The sequence below is a fragment of the Notothenia coriiceps genome, unplaced genomic scaffold, assembly GCF_000735185.1.
Source record: "Notothenia coriiceps isolate Sejong01 unplaced genomic scaffold, NC01 NC01_scaffold00024827, whole genome shotgun sequence".
In the NCBI taxonomy this organism is placed as follows: domain Eukaryota; kingdom Metazoa; phylum Chordata; class Actinopteri; order Perciformes; family Nototheniidae; genus Notothenia; species Notothenia coriiceps.
The window spans coordinates 120,657-136,687 of NW_011357528.1; the positions used below are offsets into that span (position 1 = coordinate 120,657).

Here is a 16,031-nt window from a genome sequence, read left to right on the forward strand (position 1 = left end):
CGAGACCCCCATATTATCCGTGCTACAGAAACTCACCTAATAGCAGTGATTTAAACTTTACCTGCATGGCTGCCCTGATTGGCTATTGGAAACAACACAGGGATTTAATTACCCTTTGAGACTTCTGCCCTCCCAACTCTCCCGTCGCTGTGTGTGCGTGTGTCTGCCTTCTCCAGAAGAGACGATCGTATCACTACAACCATAAATAATGAAGTCCTATCAAGAGGAAAAGCCGGTAAAGAGTGATATCTCCCTAGGAAGTACGCTGGTTGGAATATTGGATTCAATGACGGGCCGAATAAACACACTGTCCGTTTCTTGACTCTTACTGTTGTTATTAGATTTTAGTATTAGTTATCGAGTGATCGTTTTTTTCATTTGACATAAGTGTTGGGATTTTGCGTGCGTCAGTGTGTGCAAAACAGAAGGCAGTTCAAGTAATGCATTTTCACTGATTAGAAATCCATCCTGATAATATGGAGTGCTGGTATGGGTGTACTGGGCTGGAGAGATGGAGGGGAAGATTTGGCCTGTGTGTGGGTGAAGGGTGGGGGGGTGGATTTGAGGTGTTACTTGCTTGTCTCTGAGGCCTGCCTGTCATGTAGAGCATCAGTCATGCTCTTTCACAGCAGTTTTATTTCATCCACCATTCCCTTTAGTGCTTTGACGGCACAATTCTCTGACACGGCCTTTTGGGAAGTGCTGCTTTTTGGGAAGAATGTGTGTGTGCAATTTTACGCATCATATTTGTGTCAAGGGCCTTTATAATGTGGCAGAGATTGGATCAAAACCGTATAATTATTACAAGTGTGAGGCAAAGATAACTCTTAGAATTTTAGCGTCGAGTCCCTGTCTGACCCCTGCAGCTAAACATCAGATTTTTTTATCAAGGAGAGAATACAAATGTCCTTTCTTTAATTTTCGAAATAATTCAAGAAAAGACATGAATTGATTTTTTTGTTTTTGTTTGTCTGTGTGAATAATTCACACTACATTTTCCCCTGAAGGATACTACACTTAGGTAAAGAAAATTGAGAAACTCCTACACTCTCTATTATTCATCCTTATCTCTACTCCTACTTGTTACACAGTCTTGCCATCAAATTGACATTTATCACAGGCCTCCATTAAGAGGCCTTAACTTAAAAGTGCTCAGATGGCAGGCAGCTAGCACCGTGTCTGCTGGCAGAGCAGAGCAAGCCTTTAAACTCAGTCTGTTGCCTCAGTGTTGGTGTCTCTCTGTAATGCCCTGCTCTCCTGCCTTGTGATGGAGTCCTGCTTTCCCTCGCGGCGGTATCTGATCCTATCATCTGATGTTCACTGCCGCTTTATCAATGGCTTCCTTTGTAACCTATCTTTTTATTCCTCGTAGCTTTGTATTTCTTAACTGGTACAACTTTGTAGTCTCAAGCAACGGGTTTGTCATTACAGACTAAAATATCTATTGCAGTTTTACCACACCTTTGCCACGTTCCTTACCTCTCTGCGTCTTCAGTCCGACCTGTGATGTGCAACAGACACCCCACTGCTTTGCACTCGTAAGTGTATCCTTATCTCTCGCACTTCCTGGGTCTTCTGCAATCTGATAACTACAACCGTCGCCTCTGCCTCTGATTGATTAACCAGTGACCCCTGACCCCCTGTGGGACATTTTAATTGGCTGATGTATAATAAGCAGGCTCCCCTGTAGAAGAGCTGTTTTAAGGCCACAGAGATTGGGGGTGATGTTGGAAGGGGGCAATCTAATTAGCTGATTTAAATGATAACACCTGGGGCCGCGTCGTGAGAGAGTGTACCGTGTGTGTGTGCGTGTGCGTGTGTGCGTGTGTGCGTGTGTGTGTGTGTGTGTGTGTGTGTGTGTGTGTGTGTGTGTGTGTGTGTGTGTGTGTGTGTGTGTGTGTGTGTGTGTGTGTGTGTGTGTGTGTGTGTGATATTCTGTTATCGTTATCTCACGTACGATTGAGATGGATGCAGTATACGTGAGAATGATTCATGGATTATAAGTCCCAGTCAAGTATGTTTATATACACTGAAACAGGGTAGTTAATGCTCTGCTACTGCCTGTTTTGTGTGTGTGTGAGAGCGATTCACTGTGTGTTGGCGTAATACATGAGATTCTGTGAAGCTATAAGTTATGATGAGTGGATCAATACAACATCTTAATGCAGTAAGCTGGAGGCTTTCGAAGGCCCGCTCCTTATATTGCCTTCTAATACCCAATAACATCATATTCAAGATTACATTCCCGTTAGAATAAATACTCCACTTATTTATGCTGGTTTTTGAGGTAAATCCTGCCATCTTTACATTTTTATTGATGTTGTTCATGCCATATAATTTAACATGGCATATGATGAGCATTACTAGATGGAAGGCTGTATAAAATAGAAGGATTACTTTAATATTGAAAGATGATGCAAACTGATGGTTGTCCTTCAAGTATATTTGAACAAATCTGCTGTTATCTTTTCCTGTTGTCAAAATGGTTTTCTATCTGTCGTTCTAACCCTTTGAACCTCGTTTTTTTTTGGTAATAGATGTTAAGGATCAAATATGTTTCCCCTTGGTTGATAATATAAGCAATGTATTGGAGACTAAATTGAATGAATTATTCAAATCCAAGATATTTCTTTATTGCTGCATTATATCCACTGTCTTGTCTATTGTTATTATAAGCATTTGGCCAAAATTAAGCCTAACATATATGGAAACTTTAATATTGTGATTTATGCATCTCCCAAACAGCAATAAAAGGCATTATGGATTCATCTGACAATTACCTTCTAGATTAATGGTTCTAGTCTTTGACCTATAAATAAAACAAACTGCCCATCACATTGTTTCCATAGGTGACATATTCAAATTGTATGTTTTGTCGAACCAACCATCCAAAACCCATACTATTATTGATGAGTAAAAATTACAAATCACATGTTGTCCTCTCGTCAAAATAATGTATCACTTTAGCTCTCATATTAGCTAAGATCACTTTTAGTCAAATAAATTGTTTGATGTCGAGTTTCATTTTTCTCAAGTTTGTTTATTCTTTCAGCCCTTTTTTTATTTAAAGTTGTTCTAGCCTTTTTTCTTCTTAATTGTGTCTCTTCGTGTTTTACGCTGCAGTGGACAGTGTGCATTCTTGTGAAAATGTATTTTTGTCTCTTCATTCTCTCCACTCCATGGACTGCATTTTCCATTGTCCTCCGTGTCTGTCCTCTGTGTTTTCCCCTCTCACACGTTCAAAGACTGTGAGGAGAGTGTTCCAACTGAGGAGCCAAGTAAGTCCAAGGATAGCTCGAGTGTGGCTGTGCTTGTGTGTTTCTGTGTGCGCTCAGCTGTACTGTAGGTGTGCATGTTTGTGGACATGCTAACATTCTTTTCTGCGAGAGCTCCCAACATACCTTTTCAATTTTTTATTAGATACAGGGTCCCTGAAACAAGACCTGGCCCATGTGGATCAGTAGAAATATCCTCTCCTCTTCTCCTATTCTCTCGCCCTCTCCTGTTTCTACGCCTCTCCTTTCCTCTTTCCCCTTTCTACTCCCCTCTTCTCCTCTCCTCTCCTTACTTCTCCTCATCTCTCCTCGCACCCCACACCATAATTACAGCACCAGACAATTACCCAGCATACTCCTGGGATGCACATTTTGTTCTCTTAATCTGGTGTCTTAAATAATTAAAACCAACCATGAACTCCTCTTTGTGAGTGTGGCTCGAGAGGTTTGTGTTTTTGATGTGTGTTTGAGTGTGTATATTGTGTTTCCCTGTTGTTGTTGTTGTTGTTGTTGTTTGTAATACGGACCTCATGACGCCTCTCCTATCTACCAATAGCACCATCACATTCCCACCTACGTGGCTCCATGTGACCCAGAATAGATTTACCTTGACCTCTAACCTGATTATTGTATACGCAGCATTGTGTTTATGGAACTGCCATTGCTCACCCATACGTACATACAGTATGTCCCTGCTGTGATCACTCCATTTCCATAATCCCTTTTTCCATGCCTCTCTGACAGAAAACCATTCTGTCATGGTGGACTGTATTCATTTGGAAATATATGTAATCACAACAACACAAAACGAGTGCAGTATCACAATGCAAAAAAGACATAAACACATCTGGACATTACAGTCACTTTCCCCCCCTCCTCATGTAGTAATATATAAGTTCATCGTGATATCTAAATATTTGTGTCCTACATCTGTTAGCAAAAAAGTAAGTGTGTGCATTTGTGTAAATGTTACCGTGTGTGTGTGTGTTAATAATAATTCAGTGTTTCTGTCCTCGTCAGCCAAAAAAGAAGAGGAGGATCTGGAGGATAAGAAATCTATAAAGAAGAGAATTAAAGAGCTCAAGGTGCTCGATGCTAAGATTGCACAAAATCTATGTAAGTATTTGTTTCCCTTAGGCCCAAACCTCCTCCCATGGACTGGATTTATACACTTCCATGTGTCTAGATGTTACTGTCTAATGGGCATTCATTCTGCTTTAGCCTCCGCAGGTCCTTGAAACAGACTTTGCCCCTTTATCTCTCACAAGTCGCCTCCTGTAGCCCTTATTAGATGTTCTTTTCATGCCGTAAAGTGACCCCCGTGGAGCATTTTGGAAGGGAATGAGTTCCACCTTTTGTATGTTGCTAGAGCAATTAAAGCAAGAAAACACCTGGCCACAAGTAGCTCTGACTCATGTCTTCAAAAACACTGAGCTAATTATAATTAATTATTTTGTTAAGCACCCATCAAGGAAAAAGAAACCCGAGGAAAAAAATATCTAACTGCTAAATTCTGATCATAAGCAAGAAAATGTATTTTTTTCTCTCTCTCTCTCTCTCTCTCTCTCTCTCTCTCTCTCTCTCTATCTCTCTCTCTCTATCTCTCCCTCTCTCTCTCTCTCTCTCTCTTGTACGTCTTTGCACGTCCCATGTTTGGTCTTAAAATGTCCGTTTTGAAAGCACACAGCTTTAATGAGGATCCAGCTGATCTCTTAAGCACTCCCATATCTTCCCACCTCATTGGCTTATATCAAGGGAAGCTTTGACCTTTGTTTCATGTATTAAAGCAAAATGAGACTAATCAGCCCAGTAACAGTGATAAATCACACAGCGGAAATTATAGAACGGGAACGAGGAAAGAAAAAAAAAGGAGAGTAGGCGCTTTATGTGTTACACCATAGGAGGTAAAGAGTCTAACAGCTTTGAGTTGAGAATGAGTTTGTGTGGTTTTAATTGTGTTTCTTGATTGATGGTCACTATTAATGTGAGTGCATTAGTTTGCCATGTGAAGAATTAGAATTACATTTTTGCTAAAAAGGTACCCACACATCACATTGAGTCACCAGTGACTTTTTTTTAAATTTCTGTAGTCAGTCCACTTTTTGAAATTGTACTTAAAGCTTTACATAATAATCAACAATGAGATCGTAAACAAAGCCTGTTTTTTTGTAGTGTTAGTTCTGGTTCGACTCTATAGCATAACAATAGAGTAGAACCAGAACTGTATCATAAACCTTTTGCAGAAAATGGATACTGATATAGTAAAAGAGGCCTGTTTTAAAAAAGAAATGGTTCTACTCTATAGCATGATCATTTGTTGTCTAAAACACTTCAGATACAAAACACTTTCAAACTCTGACCTGATATTCATTTTACCACAGTTTTTACTTTCAGATGTTCCTATTAATCTTAAAGGTTCTGCATTATAAGAGACCTAGCCGAGTCACACATCTTTGAACTGCCCTGAGACAGTATTCCTCATGGTACCCCTGGCACGACTAACGACTTCTCCTGACAAGACATTCACCATTCAGTCCCAAGTGGTACCCCTTGCTTGATGATCAGTATCATTTAACTTTTCTCCCCTGACTTGTTTATGATGCATTTTTTAATTTAACTTTCTCTTTTAGTTACTACTTAATGTCCTTTATGTGACCTTGAGCTGTTATTTGTTATATTTCACACTATTCTTTGTATGTTTCACATAATTGATAAGTATGATCGATTGCCTGTAAGTGCAACAATGTTGTTCATAACTGGTGAATCAATATTTTATTAATCCCAGCATTTGCTTCATCTTTTGATTGTTTCTTTGTAGCCATCTTCCTGGGATCCTTCCGTATGCCTTATCAGGAAATTTGTCGAATGATAGTGGAAGTGGATGAGGAGCAACTCACTGAACCAATGATCCAGGTAGCACAGTGCATACATTTATACAAATAATCAGAGCTTTAGACTAATGGCATATTTCCACTGCAGGACCTAGCACGGCATGGTTCGGCCTTGGTAGGCTATGCTCACTTTATGCTGCGTTTCCATTACAGTTTAATACCTGGGGTAGTAACTATAGTACCGCAGTGTAGGCGGGGCGATCGGCTGTTCGGCGGGCGGAGCGACACTGCGTAAAACTGCTGTGATGTCATCTTCAATGCGAACCATAAAATCAAAACATCATCCGTTAGCTGTTAGCAACTCAGAGCTCACAGCTCCTCATATCTGTTCAGAAACTAGACAAAAGTTAAAAAAGTACAAACCACAGACTGTGTGTCATGGCGAATACAGTCGCTGCTTTATTTATGTCTGTAGGCCGTTGTTGTGAGTGTGGACGGAGCATATACTGCGTTAGCTTAGCCGATCTCCATTCAGAAAACACACATTTTAAAAGGTTTTCGCCTGCCGTCTGTCTGCAGACTTGTCAAAGCATTAATTCATGGTTTTTACTAACCGGTATCAGTATGTTGTTACTTCGGTATCATTTTGAAACGTGTATTACAATTAAATCAAGGTAAAATATGTTCATTCTGTTGTAGTTGTAGCCCCCTTGCCAGCGATTCTCTCTGACCATTCAGCAGTCGAGAGTGTTTACGTCACTAGTTTTAGTTTAGCATATTCAGCCCGGTTGTTGGCTCGGTAAGAACCTCGATTTTGGAGGGCCAGAAAAAAGGTGAAAAAGTAGCCCTGTGCCGGAACTACCCCTAGTGGAAAAGCTTTAACCGTGCTACGTGCTGCAGTGGAAAAGCGCCATAAGTAGATGTCCTTCTTGGACTGACCACCTAACTCTAATTGCATGTACATAGCTCGAGTATCAATATTGAAACCTCTCTCAACTTACCGTACATTGTGGGGCTCTTTACCACAAGGCTGGGAGTGTACCTTAAGTGCAGCCCTACTCCTGCTCAGTTGGTAATGTGTCTCTTTCTTCCAGCCTTCATTTTTAAAACGATTTTTGCTAGACTAACTATTGTGACATTTCTTTTAGCTTTTTCCAGGCTAGGTAAAGCAAATAGGAGGAAGGTGCAATGAGTGAGAAACCACGTGATGCCGTTTTTCTAAATAACTGCAAAACTGTCTCTCTGCATTTGTACCTTTTGTCCCCCCATACGTGGATTTACTAATATCTACTGATCGTTTCAGTGCACTTTGGTTAGGCTCAAGTTTAAGGTACAGTATATGAACTACTGCATTTTGGACTCTTATTATTTATTACTTATCTATTTTTTTCAGGCACGCTTACTGTCAAATTTGTTATTTTTGACAATTATTTCATTTCATGTTCATATTTATACATTTTAGTGTATTTAATGTTGTGATAATGGCATGGATTTGCATAATATGCTAATGAAAAAATAAACATTTGCATAAAAACATGAATTAATGATGAATGGGTTAGAAGAGAATCCATGTTAATGAACCGAAATAAATAAAAAGACAATAAGTGAAAATATGTTTTAGAGTTAAATACTAAGAAACTGAGTTTACTTGGCTGATTTCCGAGGGGAGACTGTCACAGACGTTTTGAGCACTTTTACCCTCTTTCTGCAGCTTGACCCTGGGAACAGTCGGCAACAACTGGTCAGCAAACCTTAAGCTACTAACAGTAGTGTAAGGACAGAGAGGGTCAACAGTGTCAGATGATTTGAGGAACTGTGCTCATGTTTTGCAGCCTGTGTCAGTTCTATGGCAGCAGGAGTTTCTCCAAGCTGGAGGCCTCTATTGACTTCCTGGGCAGTCATGCCAGTCGGGAATTATCGCAGTATAATTGCAATAGAAGAAGGAGAATTTATAAATCCCACAAGGGGAAACTATACTCAACTATACTCTGTGGTGGAAACTTCTGAAGCAATGGAGACAGGACTCAAGAGAGACACGAGGAGAGCAGGAACTTTGATGGCAAACACTGATGGTTTATTTGGAGCTTCGGCCGGAGAATTCACAAGACGTGCTGTGCCACGAGTTGACAAACAAATCCATTCTGAATATCTCTACCCCATACCCATGTATTTAGCTGGTTCTGAGAGAATACTCTACATTTTGCATAACAAGATAAAACCATAACACCTCTATCAGCTGACGCCAACAGGCAGGAACAGGGAGACAACACACTGAGAGCACAGCAGCCAAGGTTGGGCAGTACAAACTGATGAACTGGGTCAAAGTTATGGGCCGATGAAAATATTTCCCCAACATACTCTACTGTACTAAAATCAAGCATACAGTGTAAATTCTTCAAGCTAACTTTAAATCAGCCGTACCAATAATTTAAAAGGTTGAATAAGAGGAAGTTAAGGAATGCCTATAAAGCTTTTAGATTGATTAACTAAACCGTTAGCTAAAAATAATGAACCAAAACAAACATTAACTACGGATGTCAAAGAAATTATAGTATTCATTTGATCAATAATTGTTAATTACAACCTGCAGATAATTAAAATTGATTAAATAAAGTGCCATTTAACTCAGGTATTCAAAGTGGCAATATTTGTTTTTACTTCAGGCGTTGGAAACAGATTTTCAGCCGAGTTTGAATGCATCAGACCTATATATGTACCATATGGTAGCAGTATTTGTTGATATGGCTGTTACATTCAGAGAAGGCAATTTAATGGACATGGCTTAAATAATTGACCATGTATTCCTTTTGGATATCTAAAAACCCCAATCACTTTCATTTTACGTATAAATAGCCTTAAGGATATAGTCTCCTGCTTGATAGTAACAAACATTTAATTGGAGTCACAAAACTTTATTTTTATTGAAAGTAAAACACCTGACACACAAATATGCAGCCAGTCTAACAGCAGTAGGTTCGATTTCCTAACAAGACTGCGCACTACAAAGTTGTAGTCCTAGGGCTCTTATAATTACATTTAGAGAAAACACCAAATTGCTCTGGAGGCATGGACTGCAGGCAACCACATTGCTGTGAGAGCCATTACAGACAATCCCCCAATGGCAAAGAGTTTAATAAAAACTTTAGATTATTTCATTTTCTACATGGTTAAGACATTAAAAGATGAAATAAGAAGGGTATAATGCCACACCAACTACACTTATTATACCTAAGTGTCTCAGGCATCATGAAACGATCATTCAACATTTGATGAATAACCAGTTGCTTTTCTCTGCTTTGCTCCATATTGCTTCTCACTGCTTTTCTTCTTCTCTCTTTTTTGTAGAACCTTGTGAAGCACCTACCTGAACAAGAGCAGCTGAACGCCTTGGCCAAGTTTAAAAACGAGTACGCCAATTTGTCAGAGCCTGAGCAGTTTGGGGTTGTGGTAAGTACACACACACACACACACACACACACACACACACACACACACACACACACACACACACACACACACACACACACACACACACACACTATATTGAAGTGTTTTTGTTCATGCAGGATCTTTAACTGTGTGTAAAATGAAGCAACAGAGTTTTATGGAGCTGGTTTATAACTATGTAAATGTCATATTCATGTAAATTGTCTTGTGTTTGCCTCCTATCTCTTCCTTTCTCTTGGTTTCCTGGAAACACACACACACACAAACGGAGCACTTAAATGTGAATATCCTAATCCCAAGCTTTTTAAAATCTTTTTAAGCCGTACAGTAAGAGGAATGACAAGACACCTGTAGACTGCAGCACTAATGTATGCACATTAAAGAGAAGCACTGCTGCCTAATTACGTCTGCATCATTTTCTTAAAGTCTTTTCAAAGGAGGTTTATTTTAAATTATTCATGGGAAACGTAGCCCTTTTTGTGAATTCTGTGTTTCTGCCTAGCAACCAAGTTAATGACAAAAAATAAAATAATCTTCATCTACTTCTGCACCAAAACACCCACCTGTTTAGCATATACACATGAAAGAGAATCTTATCACTGACTGAAAACGCAGTGACTGAGAGGTTGATTGGGAGGGGAGGGGGAGAAAAATAGAGCATGCTCAGCTGTTGTTTAGTGTTCATCAGGGAGACGTAGAACAAAGAGGGGCCTGTTTATATAATGTTGTATCGCTGCTGTGCCTGCGTGGGCCCAAGGAGGCCTGTGTGCTTTCACCTATCAGAAAGGCCCGGTTCAAAGGGAATTTTTAATTGACCATTGTGCAAACGCATGCACTTTATCTCTTCTGGTTCCATGTGTGCCACTCTCATACTAGATTTGAACTTAACCTTGCTTATAGTAGCATTAAATGGGAAAATATCTAATTGCATTGTAACATTTCTTACATTGCCTTGGTCACTAGGTTAATATATATATATATATATGTTGTTTTTTTGTGCAGCTGCTGTAGTATATGAACACGTTTAATGTTTCCTTCTGACAAGAAGTCAGGAAAGAAGCAAACAAAGCCCTTGATCTTACAACAGACTAATTATGTACATCCATCTCCATACAATAAGTTTAGATTATTCATGCATAGTCAATGTTATACAGTACAATAGCTGTCAGTTGTGGTTGATGATTTCCAAAGAGTGTTTTCCTGCGTGGTCATGCTGCTGGCTCACCTGCGGTAACGGTCCCTATGACTGCCATGTCTTTGAATTAAGGTTTTTCATCAACATTGTTGTTGAGGCTCCACAAATACATGTATTTACCAAAATATTTACTCAGATTCATTTGCTTTTACACTTTATGGTTCATGATTATAAAACTTTTGATCACATGAGAGGAATGTAGAGTGTTGGGGAAACTTCTGTGTAGTAATGCAGGAGGAGTCACCGACTCATGAAGGAGACACGAGGAGAGCTGGAGCTTTGATGTCAAACACTGCTGGTTTATTTAGGAGCCTCGGTTGGAGAATTCACAAAACAAGTCAAAGAGTCAGAGGTTCTGACTTCACGCTAGAGTTGCCACGTCAATTCTGAACTAGCTGAACACCCGTGTGTTTAGCTAGTTCAGAGAAAATAATCAACATGCTGCATAACAAGATAGAATCATAACACCTCTATCAGCTGACGCCAACAGGCAGGAACAGGGAGACAGAACACTGAGAGCACAGCAGTCAAGGTTACAGTGCGTGTGCTCAGTCAGGACAGTTTGAACTGATAAACTGGGTCAAACTTATGGGCCTTGGAAAATATTTCCATAGAGTAAATTCACTGTTAGGCTGCTCAGACCAGGATTTTTGGGGCAGATCGCTTAAAACAGTATTGACTAATATGATTCCAGATCAGGAGTCTATTTAAAAAAAATTATTCCACGCTGTTCAACCAGCGATTCTGCTACTCTGCGCTGTTTATACGGTGGGTTTTAGGCTGCCTATGCTTTTCTGTTGGCGTGTCTCTCTGGCTTCTTGTTTAGACAAAACACAAAAATGTGCAAAAAATACGTGTTAAAAAAAAATACTATTACAAATGGAAGTGACCCTCGGCTCACGGAAAAAAAAAAGACAAGAGACGCCGAGCCTGCTGCGCTACGTAGATTATTTTAGAGACAATACAAGAACATGGGAGAAAGCAGGAACATTGGTATTACACATTTCAATTTCAGAATCAATGCATCATCTGACCGGCTGTTATACAGACCAATAATGATTGGTGGATGATCAATCCGAACAACCTTAGTCTTTTCTCTCTCACCATCCCACATCTCAATAGGTTTGCAACATGATGCAATCATTTACCGGTATATAACATCATCTTCATAGTCCATTTTTTATGTTTGAACCCCTCCCCTTCTCTTTTAAATACGACCTTCAGGAGCTCAGTTTTGTAGAATGGCCTCTGTAGCCTTTAACAAGCAGCTGCAGACATTCATTCTGAAGGCCATATTCTGCTTTCTATCTTCCTTTTGATTACGTTCGACCCACTTCAATATCCTTATCACATAATCTATCCCATCTCTGGGCTCCCTTTCAGCATTATGTTTGGTTCTTGTGCACCTTGGTTCTTCTTAATGTTGTCATATTATTCTACGTGTCTTTCTTTTCTATTTCTCTCATACAAACTTACACACACACGCTCACTCATACGCTCACTCACCGACTGAAATAGTCATTTGATAAAATTACAGTAGCTATAATTAAACCCTGGATGGAGGACATCAAACCGCACAGCCAGCTGTTGTGTGAAACAGACAATTGGAACCTGCGCCCCCACCCCCACCCCCCCACACACATACACACACATTCACACTCATGGCTGTGGCCAGGCCCTCGGCCCAATGCAATATTCCCCAATTTTCTCTAATTGTGTGAGAGTGGTAATCCAAGGCGGCCTATTGTATATTCCACCCCCTCTGCTGCCTGCCCTATATGGACACTAACTTCACAATTAACTTACCAGACCTGGGTCCCAAATCAAATCAGTGCCAGCATCTATTACTACTGCCTAGCAACACTTTTCAGTATGTCGGTTGCATAAATGTATTTTAAATTAGATAGGCCTAATGTGAGAGTGTGCCAAACGTGTTATTGTAGTTATTTAAAGTTTGTCTCTGGCCTCTAATTTTGTTCCCTCTTTTTTAACATCATTTCCTTTAGCTTTCCTTTATTCTCTTTTCTATTATTTTCATTTTAGTATTATTCTTTTTTGCTTCATACTTTTTTTGTATCCTTTATCTCTCTTTTCCTCTTCCAGATGAGCAGTGTGAAGCGGCTGCGTCCTCGTCTCAGCAACATCCTCTTCCGGCTGCAGTTTGAGGAGCAGGTTAACAACATCCGTCCAGACATCCTGGCAGTGAACGCTGCGTGTGACGAGGTCAGGAAGAGCCGCTCTTTCGGACGCTTGCTGGAGCTGGTTCTGCTGCTGGGAAATTACATGAATGCAGGCTCTCGCAACGCCCAATCATATGGCTTCGACCTCAGCTCCCTCTGCAAGGTGAGGGTTAAAATGCTGACCTTAACAACAACAGTTATGTAGTCAGTTATGTAGTAGTTATGTAGTCAGTAAGTGCAGTATGTAGTCCTTAATCCCTCCATCGGTAGCGGTTCACCATGAGTGATGCGTGTTTCAGGAAGAACATCTCAATAAAAGCCTTTTTTACAGATTTTTACACCGAGGTTCAGTTGCACTTCCAACTATATATTATTTTTAAAACCGCAACAATGACCACATTAAACCCGAGTTTGGTAAGCACAACAAATACATACTGAACACTTAGATTCTTCAAAATTCTCATTATTATACATTTAATGAAAAACCCCATGTTGAAATGGCCATTCACAATATAAACATTGAATTACAATTGTTTGTGTTTAGCCTATTATTTTGGAGACAAACAAACTTTAAAAATATGCAATAAGTCGTTAGAACAATTCTGAGTGTGTGTGTGTGTGTGTGGGGGTTGTACTTTTGGGGGCTTTGTGTGTGTGGCTGCGTGTTTAAAGGTGTTACCCTCAGGTAGGCTATACAAGAGTAAGTGTTTTTTGTCTTTTACCTTGGCTGATCCTATCAGCATGGCATACTTATCTTTAATGGTTCTGTTATTAGACATTTTGTTTGAAACTCTTTTGTTTGATTGATCACTATCATCCCTGACTATCAAGCACAATAAACACTTTTTTCTTGTTAATCTACTAAAATCTATCAAAGCAGCCAAACCCAGGGAGCGCTTTATTCTTATTCTGCTCTGACTAGATAACTGAGGCTACGGCGTGTATCCCTTTGACAGCTCTCACACACTGCAGGACAAACTGGGCTTCGTGTGGCAGAAAAATAGCAAATAAATGTATCTTTTAGATTTTATGTGGCAAGAGGACTGAACAGTACGTTTTCCCGTATGACAGTTACGGGGAGAACAGAGTGTAATCCTTAAAGTGGAGACTTCTCCAGCGGTTACATTACAGCTGTTGGCACACATTCATTGCAGTTTCCACAGTAACAACCACTGCAGTCATTCATCACTGCCATCTCTCTGCCCTGTTATACTTGGGTGCTAATGCTCATAAACACCCGTGTATGTACGTACACAAACTTGCATTCATACACATGATGGATTAGTTTCATTAGCGTGACACTTATTTAGTCAATTAATAACAGTCTATGAAGGAATATGTTTTGTATGTTCACACTGTTAAGCTGCTGTTCCAGTGTGCCTTGCTTATCGTCATGCCGGTATGTGGTGGGACTAAGATGTGCGTCAATGTCAGAGACAGGATATGCAGAGGAAGACATCACCTTTGTGCCTGCCCCTGAGTTTGACAACTTAATTCCACGGCACACTCCACAGCACAGGAAAATTGCACCCGGCCCATCTGGAAAAAGCTAAAATGTTTACATTGTCAACTATGATTACCATCCATCTAAATTCAGAGAGGGACCTTTTGTGAGCCAGCACTTGAAGATTTAAAAAAAAAAAATGGGAGAACGGAAATGAAAAGAGAGATGAAAATGTTTGATTAGAAGAGATAATACAAACATGATTAAACCCAGCAGGGCTGAGCATGCTGCTGTCTACCAATAGATCACCTAGAGAGATACACAGCAACGCACACCACAGGAGGGATGTTTGCCTGGGATATTGACACATATATGAATTGGCAAAACAGAAATGATGGAAATGTATCTGAGAAATTGAAAAATGGTTTCTTTTTGAGGGGAACGAGAGAGGCACAAAGAACAGGAGAGGTCATTTCATTGTGAATATGTGTCCACTCTGCTGTACGAGACATTAAACCACCTTTAGAATCCTCTGCAAACTACTGAAAGGGATTATGGTAGCTGAGTGAAGCACAGAGACACATAGCAATCTGTTATGGAACACAATCTCTTTTTGACTGTTGCAGAAAAATATGTGTCTATTAAAGCATATTATATAGTGATAGTAGTATTCTATTTTGAAAAATCAAACAAAAACCAAACGGAGAAAATATATTTTCATTATTCTTTTCGTTGAATGAAGATAAATAATACTGCTCCGGTTTTCATATACATGTATGGAGACATTATTTCCATGTAGGCAATCAAATCTTGAATAAAGTGGTAATTTTTCTATAATAAGCAGAGCAGAAAGATACAGTGAGCTAGATAGCTGCCTGCTATGCTACAGTGCCACAGACTCTGAACAAAAACCAACATACGTTTTCCTGCTGACGTCTCCTTATCTTGCCTGCAACATAAACACATCTGTTGTTGCACAATTGCATGTTGAACAAGTGACCAAACAAACATTCACCGGGGAAAAGTGCACTGCTAACTAAAGATTGCAGGCTAGATCTGCTCAGCTGGAGAACATTAGCAACACATACAGTGGGGCAAACAAGTATTTAGTCAGTGCAAGTTCTCCCACTTAAAAAGATGAGAGAGGCCTGTAATTTTCATCCTAGGTATACTTCAACTATGAGAGACAAAATGAGAAAAAAAAATCCAGAAAATCGCATTGTCTGATTTTTAAAGAATTTATTTGCAAATTATGGTGGAAAATAAGTATTTGGTCACCTACAAACAAACAAGATTTCTGGCTCTCACAGACCTGTAACTTCTTCTTTAAGAGCCTCCTCTGTCCTCCACTGTATTAATGGCACCTGTTTGAACTCGTTATCAGTATAAAAGACACCTGTCCACAACCTCAAACAGTCACACTCCAAACTCCACTATGGCCAAGACCAAAGAGCTGTCAAAGGACACCAGAAACAAAATTGTTGAACAATTTTGTTTCTGGTGTCCTTTGACAGCTCTTTGGTCTTGGCCATAGTGGAGTTTGGAGTGTGACTGTTTGAGGTTGTGGACAGGTGTCTTTTATANAGAGAGAGAGAGAGAGAGAGAGAGGGAGAGATAGAGAGAGAGAGATAGAGAGAGAGAGAGAGAGAGAGAGAGAGA

General features: G+C 39.9%; 1 protein-coding gene across 1 annotated transcript in view; it reads left to right on the forward strand.

Moving 5' to 3' along the window:
* Positions 1 to 4,298: 4,298 nt before the first annotated feature.
* The window catches only part of diaph1 (diaphanous related formin 1), a 120,769-nt gene continuing 109,036 nt past the window's right edge, over positions 4,299 to 16,031 (forward strand). Inside the window, exons 1-4 of the mRNA XM_010783200.1 lie at positions 4,299 to 4,391; positions 6,094 to 6,188; positions 9,452 to 9,553; positions 12,852 to 13,091. Coding sequence (XP_010781502.1) covers positions 6,117 to 6,188; positions 9,452 to 9,553; positions 12,852 to 13,091 — 414 coding nt within the window. The 5' untranslated portion in view covers positions 4,299 to 4,391; positions 6,094 to 6,116. The remainder of the gene's footprint in view (positions 4,392 to 6,093; positions 6,189 to 9,451; positions 9,554 to 12,851; positions 13,092 to 16,031) is intronic.